This window comes from Arachis ipaensis, chromosome B6 (genome assembly GCF_059453495.1).
Source record: "Arachis ipaensis isolate K30076 ecotype BB chromosome B6, ASM5945349v1, whole genome shotgun sequence".
Taxonomy (NCBI): Eukaryota; Viridiplantae; Streptophyta; class Magnoliopsida; order Fabales; family Fabaceae; genus Arachis; species Arachis ipaensis.
In genome coordinates, this window is record NC_142441.1 from 72,872,862 (window position 1) to 72,885,114 (window position 12,253).

The 12,253-nt window shown below is 33.2% G+C and overlaps 2 protein-coding genes across 2 annotated transcripts; both read left to right on the forward strand.

Moving 5' to 3' along the window:
* Nucleotides 1-6,704: 6,704 nt before the first annotated feature.
* LOC148561321 (lecithin-cholesterol acyltransferase-like 1) lies at nucleotides 6,705-9,096 on the forward strand. Its single transcript, XM_088489278.1, has 2 exons — nucleotides 6,705-7,204; nucleotides 8,090-9,096. The coding sequence occupies exons 1-2, from the start codon at nucleotides 6,771-6,773 to the stop codon at nucleotides 9,018-9,020; spliced, it is 1,365 nt and encodes a 454-aa protein (XP_088345404.1). The 5' UTR covers nucleotides 6,705-6,770; the 3' UTR covers nucleotides 9,021-9,096.
* Nucleotides 9,097-10,816: 1,720 nt separating this feature from the next.
* On the forward strand, nucleotides 10,817-12,253 carry LOC148561322 (U-box domain-containing protein 30-like). Its single transcript, XM_088491488.1, has one exon. It carries the CDS (start codon nucleotides 10,940-10,942, stop codon nucleotides 12,164-12,166), a length of 1,227 nt encoding a protein of 408 aa, XP_088347614.1. The 5' UTR covers nucleotides 10,817-10,939; the 3' UTR covers nucleotides 12,167-12,253.

Consider the following 12,253-nt stretch of genomic DNA (forward strand, 5'->3'; position numbering starts at 1 on the left):
CTAATAAATGGGATTTATATATGAAACTGGGAACGCTACCATGGACTTTTTCAGAGCAAGCTGGGTCAAGAAAATTACGCAGATAATAACGTGTTGGCGTATTATTATTATTATATATTAATGATATAGTTATAGCATTTGTTGATGAAGACATGTAGAGGTTCTACGTTCAATACTTTGTATTTTCAATTACAGCGAAAGGTGGCTTAGATTAGAGCGAAGGACCGCTACTATTTCAACATCTTTTATTTGACTTTTTTTTGTTGTTGTTGTTTTGGGAGCTACTCATATCAAAAACGTATTTTTTTTTAGATATTTTTTAATAATTAAAATTTAATACATATAATTAATTAAATTGTATTATTTTTATTAAAATTAGACAAGACCTATGATGCATAGACACTGACACGGACACGGGACACGACACGACACGGGATACGTCGACACGCGAATTTTAAAATCTTACATGACACGAGAACACGCATTCATATAAAATATAAAGTATTTTTTAGATAAATCATAATGATATTTTGATATTTTATTGATATTAAAATATAAATTAAAATTTTTAATTATTTTTAATGTCTTATTTTAATTATATCAAGTATTTAAAATATTTTTGTTTTAATAAATAATAATATATACTATATCTAAATTTATTTTAAAAATATATGTTAAGAATAAAACAGGACACGCTGACACGTGATGGTATTTAGGTGTATGTGTCCAGGTGTGTCCGGAAAAGAATTTTTTATTTTTTATTAAGACACGGTCGGACACAGCAGACACGCGTGTCGGACGAGTGTCGGTGAGTGTCGTGTCCCAAATGTGTCCGACACGCGGACACGACAACTCAACGAAGTGTCCATGCTTCATAGGACAAGACAAATCAGTTTTGTTGAAAAATTAATAAATTAATTTTAAACCGATCTAATTTAATATTTTTTATAAAAAATAATTATAATATTTTTATTATAAAAAATAAATAAAATACCTCTATTATAAATATAAATTTTAAAAATTCTAAATCTTAATCCTATGACGACAGAAAAAAAGACTAAAATTTAGAATTCTCAAAATTAATATATATAATAAGAGTATTTTAATTATTTTTTATAATAGGAGTATTATAGTCATTTTTTATAAAAAATAATATTAATTTAGACTAATTCAAAATTTAATTTACCATTTTTTTTAGTCAAATTAATTTGTCTGGTCTAATTTTGACAAAAATTAACACGATTTAATTGATTATACATGTTAAATTTTAATTATTAAAAAACATTTAAAAAAAGACGTTTTTAAAATCTTATGAGTGGCTCTTTTTTTTAATATTAATAAACGTGTTCTCAATTGAAGAACAGTTCCTTCTCTGGTTCTAGCTTTTCGTTTATTTGTTTTTTTTTTTTTTTTTCTATGGAGTTATTGATCGAGATAGCTTTATTGTCAGGTGATGAACAAGTTAATTAAAAGAAGAAAATTAGCGTAAGCAGGGATCTGATATGGATAAAGTTGCAAAGACGTTTGTGTGTAATAATAATGAAGATCTTGAATTTTGATATATATCATATATGTCTTGCTTAAGTCTTACTTAACTAACATGGCAATTAACGAAAGAATGTGAGAGGAAGAATTAGAGCACGCCTCTATGATTGAAAATTAAAGTGTGGCATTTGAAAACTGTAAACGGGAGGCTTGACTCATCAAGTAAATGGTAGAATTTAAACGCATTCTCATTTTGGCAACTAAGATAAGAAGATGGACTATTTTGTTAACCAACAAATGTATGTTTGATTTGTCACCACCACTTTCCAACCAACAACCGAAATCAAGAATGAGCACATGTCAATAATTGCAGCTGTCCCTAATCAATAATGAGGAGTGCTAGGGGACAGTAATTTTTGTGATTTGTAGTCATCAAATAGTTATCAATGATAATTTTAATAGTATGAGATTGGTGTGAGATTTCATCAAATGGCTCACTTTTTTTTATTCGTTACATACTGGCCAGAATTTGAAAAAGTTGTTAGTCCCTAAACTTTTTCATCAATAATAATGAGTACCCAAATAAAATTTCAAATTACTGTATCAGTAACTATGGAATAAATAAGTACAAAACATAAGTAACTATTCTATCATCAGTTTCAAAATTTGCATTTTCTAATATTTAAAATATTTTTGTTCAATTATACTAATAATATTTAGCTCAACGAACTATATTAGATATACACTAAAATTATACATTAAAATCAGTCACTAATATAAAATATATATTAAAATATAAAATATTCATTAAAAATAAATTAATTTTAGTGTATAAATAATATTGTTGTATTTAGATATTATTAATTAACAATCATACTAAATAAGTAAATATATAAGAGCTTCAATCACTAGTATAAAATATACACTAAAATATAAAATATATATTAAAAATAAATTAAACTATATATATTTGTACAAAAATACATAATGATTGATTTTAATGATTAATTTGGAGATATAGATAATATTTTTTATTAATTAAAATTTTTTTTCATTTACCCTTCTTTTAACTTTAAGGAGATGAATGAGTAGTGTAGAATTGCTTAAAGTGAAAATTCATGTGTATTTATTTTTATGTGAAATTTATAACTGAGAATCATTAGATGATTTGATATATTTGAATAAATTGTCATCTAAAAATTCTTAACTATCAACTTCAAATAAAAACAACCTGTTGTATGTAAATTTTTGCTATTACTTAATTAAATTTTTGCTAATAAGTGCAATTCATGCACATTTTAAAGACAATGCAATCACAAAAATTTAAATAGAAATTATAAATTAAATGAAAGTTTTTAAATATTTTTATATAAAAAATATATTGAAAGAACTAAAAAATTTTACGGTAGTTTTATTCTCTTTAAGTCTTAACCAATATTTTTAGAAAATTCTTTAGTTAAATCCATTGATTAAAATTTATATTCATTTTTACGAGTATGCTTTTATCTATTCATATAGTTCCTTGTGTTGATCAAGTTGTATGTGTTATTGTTATTATTATTACATTATTATTGAGCATAAAACGTAAATTACGTCACTTTTGTGGTCTAACACGGACGAAGATTTATATTTAAAAATAAAAAAACCTTATCTGATTTTAAGAATCAATACTTGTTTGAATAGGGAAAAAATCAACAATCCATAATGTCAATTTCTAATGATATATCCAAACTTCTCCTTCCATGAAATGTTGAAAAGGCTCATGAGTGTTGTTAGACATGCCCATTATTATTAACTAAATCATAATAAGAGACTTGTACCAAAGAAAAATAATCATAAGACGCTTCAAATTCAACATTAATACTTTTGATATGGTATTATTGATAATAAGCTAGTAAAGATGGTCCTCATCTCACTTATGTAATTATAGTCCTTATTTTAACACCGCCAGAGGGCAAGTATTTCGCCCTACGAAGAATACATAATTACATACAATAAGAAGGATTGCAAGTATGAATCTTAATTTTTTAAAAGGATCTTAATTGGAATATTGACTAAGAGAAAAGAAAATTACTTATGATTTTGTAAGTTATAATGTCATGTCAAAAACAGAGACTAAATCTCTAAAATAGTTTTTGATATTATTGCTGTACACTATAATTATTTTTAAAATTTTAATTACATTAATTATATTTCTGATATTAAAAAAATTGTATCATATTAATTTTTAATTCGTTTTCTATTAACAACGCACTGACGTGGCTTGATATTATTCTTAACACATATTAACATGCTAATCACTTACTATTTGCGGATGATTCTATTCTATTCAGTAAAATCTCAAAAAATAGTTGTGCCTCTATTATAGAATTATTGGAATTTTACGAGAGTTTCAATAGACAAAGAGTTAATCTTATTAATAAATTAGCCATGTTCTTTAATAATAACACTCCAGAGATTATTAGAACCTCCTTAGCAGCCAGCTAAATATTTATCATATAAGTGCATAGAATAAATATTTGAGTTTATTTTTTTTTGTCAATCGCTCTAAGAAAGCTACCTTCAACTCAATCAAAGATAAGGTTCTCAAAAGGATACAAGGATGAAAAATATGCTTGTTATCTAATGAAAAAAAAAAAACAGATATTACTCCGAACAGTTGGTAAAGCATACCAATATACACATTGTAATGTTTTAAACTTCCAAACAGTTTGCTAAATGAAATTCATAATATTCTAACCTAGTTCTGATGGGAACAGCAAGATTCTGAAAAGTGAATAGTGTGGATTAATTGGGATAAGATAACTAGGCCTAAGAAAGAAGGCGGACTTGGTTTTAAATATCTCAGGGCTCAAAATCTGGCTCTTTTGAGTAAACAGTGCTGGAAAATCGTGACTCAACCTAACTCTCTTCTTTCTAAAATACTTGAAGGTAAATACTTCAAATTTAATTCTATCTTTACAATAGAAGTGAGAACCTTGCCTTTTTGGGTTGGCAAAATATTCTTGAAGAGAGGCGAATTGTAGAGAAAGACATTAGTTGAAAAGTAAGTTCTGGTGATATTCGAATCTTCAGTGAACCATGGCTTCCTCCTTCTTACCCCTTCACTGTTCCACCATCTGCAACACTACTATCAGATAGTTACCATCTGTTATGGGTGAAAGACCTACTTTTTGTCAAATAAACAGTGGAATCAAGTATTAATCTCAAATATTTTTCCTCCAAAAATTTCTCAGCGAATCTTTTCCATAACCCCATGAGAAGGTGAAAACACAATTCAATGGGTAATGAACAGAGCAAAAACATATGATATTACATAAGCATACAGGATTGCTTACCAATTTTACCATACCTTTATTGAATTTTGTTCGAACTTCATGCAACAGAGGCCAGTTTGGAGCCATTTATGAAAGCTGAGAATCCCTAACAAGATTTTATCCTTTGCGTGAAAAATCCTCCATGGTAAACTTCCTGTTCTGCTTTTCATCCATCAGCAGTTTCTATCCACTCCGACAACTTGTCCAATCTACAAGTCAGCTCCAGAATCACTCATGCACTGTCTATTTTTCTGTGGAGACGCTAATAATCTAGTGGGGAAGAAGAGTTCTTTGGCTTAGCTTATTCTAGACCATAGATGTTCCTTGTTCTTCAATTGGTGAAGAGATTCTGTGTTACAAACTGGATTTCAAGGAACAAGCCCTCAAAGAGCTCTTGGAATATTTGGAAGGAGATGTGTCGCGAATATTCGAACATGTCCAGGAGCCTCCAAAAAAAATACTAACAATATCGCTTAAGTTAAACTAGGAGCTATCTATTTTGCCTTATGTACAGTGTCCTAAGATTTTTTTTCCTATCTACTTTTTTGTTATTTTTCTTCTTACAATTTCACTTGTTCGTTAATATTTAAAATTTTTTTTATTTTTCTTATCCTAACTTTTAGATATTGTATTTATTTTTTTATTAAATAAAATATTACTATTATTTAAAAAAAATATATTATTAAAATAAAGGATAAAGTACTAAATTGATCCCTTACGTTTAGGTATAATCCTGTTTTGGTCCTTAAGAACTTCAATGTAGTTCCACCGTGAGATCAAAGTTAAATAATTAACGAAATGTGCTACATGACAGCAATATAAGAACAAGGTCGATAATCTGGAGAATAAGTACAAGCTCTGGAGGCACAAAATCAACGTGGATGCATCAATATATTTATTTATCATTCTTCTTAGTTTTATAGAAAATATTTCATTTAAATTGTAAGAAAAATGATAAATAACTGTATTGATGTATCTACGGTTGATTTTGTGCCTCTAGAGCTTGTACTTATTCTCCAGATTATCGACCTTGTTTTTGTACTGCTATCATGTAGGATATTTCATTAATTATTTAACTTTGACCTCTAGGTGGGACTATATTGAAGCTAAATGAAAGTTTCTTAAATTCAAATAGGACACTCTAAACTTTAAGAACCAAAACAGGATTACTCCTAAACATAGGGGACCAATTTAGTACTTTACCCTAAAATAAATTTAGAAATAACAACACTATTTACTAAAATAAAAATATTTTAAAAAATACATTAAAAATAAATTTATATTTTAATATAAAAGATCAAACTATCATTATAATTTATCTTAAAATTATTTTATATTTTATATATATTGTCTCTTCGTATCTTATAAAAATTTTAAATTTATGTGCCGGAAATCTCATATCTCATTGAGGTGGCAACATGAATTCTACCCGCGGGCTGTGGGTACCCAATCTGACCCCACCTGATCGGGTAGGGTTGTCAACCCGATCCGCAACGAGTAACGTAAGGTACGAGTTGTATTCTCGTGCGGGTCGGGTAGGGTTGTGGTCAACCCGAATCCTACCCCCACCAACCCGCACCCTATATATGTATATGTTATATATTCATATAAAAATATGTTTTAAATGAATATGGAATCGAAAATTTCTCACTAAATATAAAAGATCCTTAATTACTAAAAAAAATTATTAATTGATAATGTAATATTTTTTTTACATAAAAGTCAATTTTATTTTAAATTATCATGAAGTTATATAATAGTTGTGTATTTTATTGTAACCCGCAGCTAGAGTCTTGTTGAGTGATAACGGGGCATCGCCGTGGCCAAGTAATATCCACCGTAGCATAAATTACACGTGTCACCTAATCTAGTTAAAAATCACATGCTTCAGAATTCAGATATCTTACTACTACTACTACACTCATATCCACATATCCATTGGTGATCATTCATTGATTGATTCTTGTGATGAAGCAGCATGTCCTAAACATTGGAAGTGATGATGCCACGGTTACAGTGGCAGTTGCGATGTTATCGTTGCTGTGCACATGTGGAGCAATAACACTAACCCCCAGCGCTAACGGTAACAGCAATCTTCACCCGTTGATCCTAATACCTGGCGCCGGAGGGAACCAACTAGAAGCTAAGTTGACCCAAGACTACAAAGCCTCTAGCTTCGTTTGCAACTCCTGGTACCCTCTTTTCAAGAAAAAGAATGGTTGGTTCAGACTCTGGTTCGATTCCTCTGTCCTCCTTTCTCCTTTCACCAAATGCTTCGCTGACCGCATGATGCTTCACTATAATCAAGACCGAGATGATTACTTTAATACCCCTGGAGTTCTCACCCGTGTCCCTCACTTTGGTTCCACCTCCTCCCTTCTTTATCTCAATCCTCGTCTTAAGTAAGTGCTCATTCTTCTTTACGCATATGGGTCTCTCACATGCACACTAATTTTATCTTTGAAGTTTTAATTACACTATTGTCATTCCAAAATGGAGCATTGGGTACCACAGTGCTCCTCGATCAATCAAAATAGAAACACTTAATTAAAGTGTGTGTGCATGAGTTAAATATCAATTTGGTCCCTGAAATTTGGCATGATACTCAGAATGATCTCTACAATTTCGTTGGTCTCAATTAGAACCCTCAAATTTACAATTGCGGCTCTAACTTGTCCCTGCGATCATCTCCGTCACCGAAATGCTGATCTAGCACAACTGTATGACATGGTGGACACTATTTCAACAACGACGCATTAATTTTGTACCCAAACCCTTTGAAAACCACGTAGTGTAAGGGTTTTCTTGATGTTTTGCAATTTATGATCGTCGTAGTGGAAAGAAAGAGAATTTTAACTTACAAAAAACTAAAACGACGTGGTTTCCAAAGGATTTGGAGGCGAAACCAATGCGCTGTCGTTTAAGTAGTGTCCGCCATGTCATGCAATTGCATCAGATCAGCATTCTGGTGACGGAGATGATCGCAGGGGCAAGTCGAAGCCACAATTACAAATTTGGGGTTCTAATTGAGGCCAACGAAATTGTGGGGGTCATTCTGAACATCAGACTAAATTTCAGGGATCAAATTGAGATTTAACTCGTGTGTGCATACAAACTAAATTGCGTTCGTCTAGTGGTTGGTTTACTAATCAGCTTACATAAGTGTTAGAAGTTCGAATCCTACTTTGTACCTACAGTGTGCATGTTAAATGTGGAATCTCACAACCACTTTGGGGATTTAGTTTGGTTATTTAGCATTGAACATTAACCTCTTTAGTTTTTTACAGGTATGTGACGGAATATATGGCTTCCCTGGTAAATTCATTAGAAAAGCTTGGTTACATTGAAGGTGAAACACTGTTCGGAGCACCCTATGATTTTCGTTATGGTCTTGCAGGCGAAGGGCACCCATGTGAAGTGGGATCAAAGTTCCTTGAAGATCTCAAGAACTTGATAGAAGAAGCAAGCGCTTCAAACGGTGGGAAGGAAGTGATTCTTGTGTCCCACAGCTTAGGGGGTCTATTCGCCTTGGAACTCCTTAACCGAAACGACCCTTCATGGAGCAGGAAATTCATCAAACACTTGGTGGCACTTTCTGCACCATGGGGTGGTGCAATGGACGAAATGCTCACTTTTGCATCTGGCAACACTCTTGGTGTTCCCTTGGTGGATCCATTGATAGTTAGACCTCAGCAGAGAAGCTCCGAGAGTAACTTATGGCTTTTGCCTAATCCCAAAGTATATGGTCATCATCAAAAGTTGCTCATCACTGAAAATAGAAGCTATTCAGCACATGACATGCCTGATTTTCTCATAGATATTGGTTTTCTGGAAGGGGTTTATCCTTATAAAACACGCATTTTGCCGTTAATAGAGAACCTTAAAGCACCGGAACAAGTTCCTATTACTTGTGTTATAGGGAGTGGGGTCAGAACCCCGGAGATTTTGTTTTACAGGAATGGTGATTTTGATGAAGGGCCAGAAATTTTGTATGGGGATGGTGATGGAACGGTGAACATGGTGAGCTTGCTGGCGCTTCAGTCATTAGTGGGAGAAGACAATAAAAACCAAAGCATCAAAGTGATTAAGATTGATGGTGTGTCTCATGTTTCAATACTAAAAGATGAAGTTGCACTTGAACAAATAATTGGTGAGATTAGTAGAATTAATTCTCATCACTCACATACTGGTTTTGGCAACATTTTTGTAGGTAGATAGATGATGGTCATATATGTTTTTGTATGCAAAAATTAATGCCTCCTATGGAGTTTATAGTATTTGAGTAATTGAATAATTGATCATATGTGCAATATTAGTAATAGATTATGTATTTGAGTAATGGTTGAAGAGAACTCCATCATAACGGTAGGGGGAAGGGAAGTGGAGGGTACAAATTCCAAAGGCTTCAGACAAGGCACTCTTGAGTTTTTGACTAGATTCACTTTCCTTTGGCATAGGAACTAATGCTTTCATGGAAGCATTTGACTTTTGACTACTTTTTGAAGTTAAGTAAAAGAAAGCGGAACAACCCCTCGTGCACTTGCCTTTTTTGTGGGTGAGTGCTCAATACTTCTTCTCAACCCTGTATTTTATTTGTATCTATGTCTATGGTCAATTGGTCATGGTCCTCCTCTGATTTTGTGCTGTGGATTAGATAGACCAACCGAGAACAAGGAATCATGTGAGCCTTACAATACATATAAGCAATGTGAGAAAACTTATAGCTCAAATAAATAAGCAATATTTTTTGGGTTCATAAATGGTATTGAACATGAACATTATCTTTTTTGTTTTTTTTTTTATGTGCATTACGATATTGAATGTTTGAACTATTGCCTCTCCTACTACCTAAGATATCGTGCCTGTTCTTAAACAGAGTGACTACTCTATGACCATGCGAAATAGTGAATACATTTTTTTATTGACCCAAATACTATACGTTTAACCATTACATTGTGAAAGTTTGGCAGAGTTTGAACTTATTGGGACCAATGGAGAAGAATATGTGGATATTATGATTCGATTGGTGGCATCTATTTAACCTTTTTGACTATGTGTCGCAGCCTCTCTTTAGTTTTAAGATTGGTGTCCCCTCCCAGGTCCACAACTCACGCAAAGAGAATCAAACTTTAAATTTTTACCACATTAAAGAAGAAAAGCAAACATGACCGTATTAGTTATTAGTTATTACACTGCTACTGACTCGAAAGAGTGAACTTTGAACTATATGCATGACTGACTACACGTGTGGTGAATTGTCGCCAAAAGCCCAAAACCCAATCACTATGTGAATGAGTTAGTGCAAATTAAACATTTGTTTTTCTGAAAAAATATCTGAAATATAAACTATTTTACTTTTAAAAATATGCAAGTAGTTGTATTTTTTAACATTTCTATTTTGGTGAGGTGAGGTGAAGGTGCAGTAATTAACTAATATATAGTGTGTTTGGATTAGAGTTGGTTAAAGTGAAGTTTGAATGAAAGTGATTTTGTAAAATTGATTTTGGATAGAAGTGAGTTTGTACCAACATGATTTATGTTTGGAAATATGAAAATTCTTTTGTAAAAAACCAATAATGATCATCAAAGATGAACTCACGTTGAAGTGAACGCAGAAGCAACAATTTTTTGCTTTCAGTAAACACACTTTTAAGTTGCAAAATTATTTCTGCATTTAGAAAAAAAGATTGCCAAACATTAAAAAACAGCGTTCAAAGAACTTCAACCCACTTTTATCCTCTCAAATGAGTTTGTCAAACACACCTAAGTGGATTGGGTTTGAAAGAGGAAGAGAGCATCGGTATTAGTGATGGAAAATTAAGACTCAATCATGTTGGTCATGATGTATAGGCATTGCCTTTACTTTTTGACCACAAAAAGACATATCACAGTTACAGATGCACAAGAAAATAAAATAAAAAATAAAAAATGAGACAAAGCAAATTTGCTTAAAGAGGAAAAAGAAAACCCAAATAAAGTAGTCCTTCTCTCTCTCTCTTTTCTCTATTATTGGCTTATTGCTTCTTCTCCTTATTCTTTTCTTTCTATTTCTATAAATCCTCTCCCACACGCTTGCTTCTTATCTTTTCCAAGCCGAAGCTTATTCATTTCAGCATCTAATATTCTTGAAGAAATTTATGACCATGCAAGAAACAATGCCTACTCCTCCTCCTCTGAAGGTGCTGATTGAAGAGATGGAGTCATCAATGGAAGATGTTCCTTCGGTTTTCATCTGTCCCATCTCGCTGGAGCCAATGAGAGACCCAGTCACACTCTGCACCGGCCAAACCTACGACAGGTCCAACATCCTCAAATGGTTGTCCCTCGGCCACAACACTTGTCCTACCACCATGCAAGACCTTTGGGACCTTTCCCTCACCCCCAACACCACCCTCCACCGCTTCATCCTCACATGGTTCTCTCACAACTATTTCTCCATCAACAAAAGCCTCCAAGACGTTCAAGGCACAGCCTTTCACCTCTTGGAATCACTCAACAAGGTTAAGGGTCAAGCAAGAGTTAAATCCCTCAAGGAACTTCGCCACCTCCTTGATTCTCACGCTTCAATAAGGAAGACAGTTGTGGAACACAACGGACTTGCCTTGGTTTCTTCCTTGTTAGGTCCTTTCACTTCCCATGCTGTTGGGTCAGAAGCCGTTGGGATACTCGTGAAGCTGGACTTGAGTTCAGAGGTTAAGAAGAATCTGATGCATCCATCAAAAGTATCGTTATTGGTGGATATCATGAACGAGGGAACCATTGAAACAAAGATGAACTGTGCAAAGTTGATTGAGATATTGTTGTTAGAAGGACACGTGTCAAGCCTGAGTCTGTTGGTTGGTTTGTTGAGGTTAGTTAGAGACAAGAAACACCCAACTGGGGTGGTCTTGAACGGCCTCATACTGATCAAGATGATGTGCAGTTCCCAAGAATCAGTTAGAACTTCCATTGTGAGAATCGGAGCGGTGCCGCAACTGGTGGATCTATTGCCAACACTAAACGATGAGTGCTTGGAAATAGCGCTGTTTATTCTCGAGGTGGTGTCGACGATTCCAGAAGGAAGAATGGCGTTGAAAGATTGTCCCAATGCTGTGCTTAATGTGGTGAAGTTGTTGATGAGAGTCTCTGAGAGGTGCAAGCTATTTGCGCTTTCGATATTGTGGGCTATTTACAAGCTTGCGCCGGAACAATGTGCCTCCGAGGCCGTGGAGGCTGGGTTGGCGGCGAAGCTGCTTCTGGTGATTCAGAGCGGTTGCAACCCTGTTTTGAAGCACATGTCTGCTGAGTTCTTGAAATTGTGCAGTTTGAATTACTCTGCTAGTATCTTCATCTCTAAGTGTATGCTTACCACAACAATACAATGAATTTTTCCTACAAAATCTGTTCATGGCTTTGTATAAATTACTTTTTATTTTTTAATTAAAAAAAGAAAGAAAGAAAGAAATTAAGTG

Excerpts from the sequence above, each read along its gene's own strand:
- LOC148561321 (XM_088489278.1), top strand. The coding sequence starts at position 6,771 with ATGAAGCAGCATGTCCTAAACATTGGAAGTGATGATGCCACGGTTACA. Across the intron at positions 7,205-8,089 it reads TATCTCAATCCTCGTCTTAA|GTATGTGACGGAATATATGG; the intron begins GTAAGTGCTCAT and ends AGTTTTTTACAG.
- LOC148561322 (XM_088491488.1), top strand. The coding sequence starts at position 10,940 with ATGACCATGCAAGAAACAATGCCTACTCCTCCTCCTCTGAAGGTGCTG.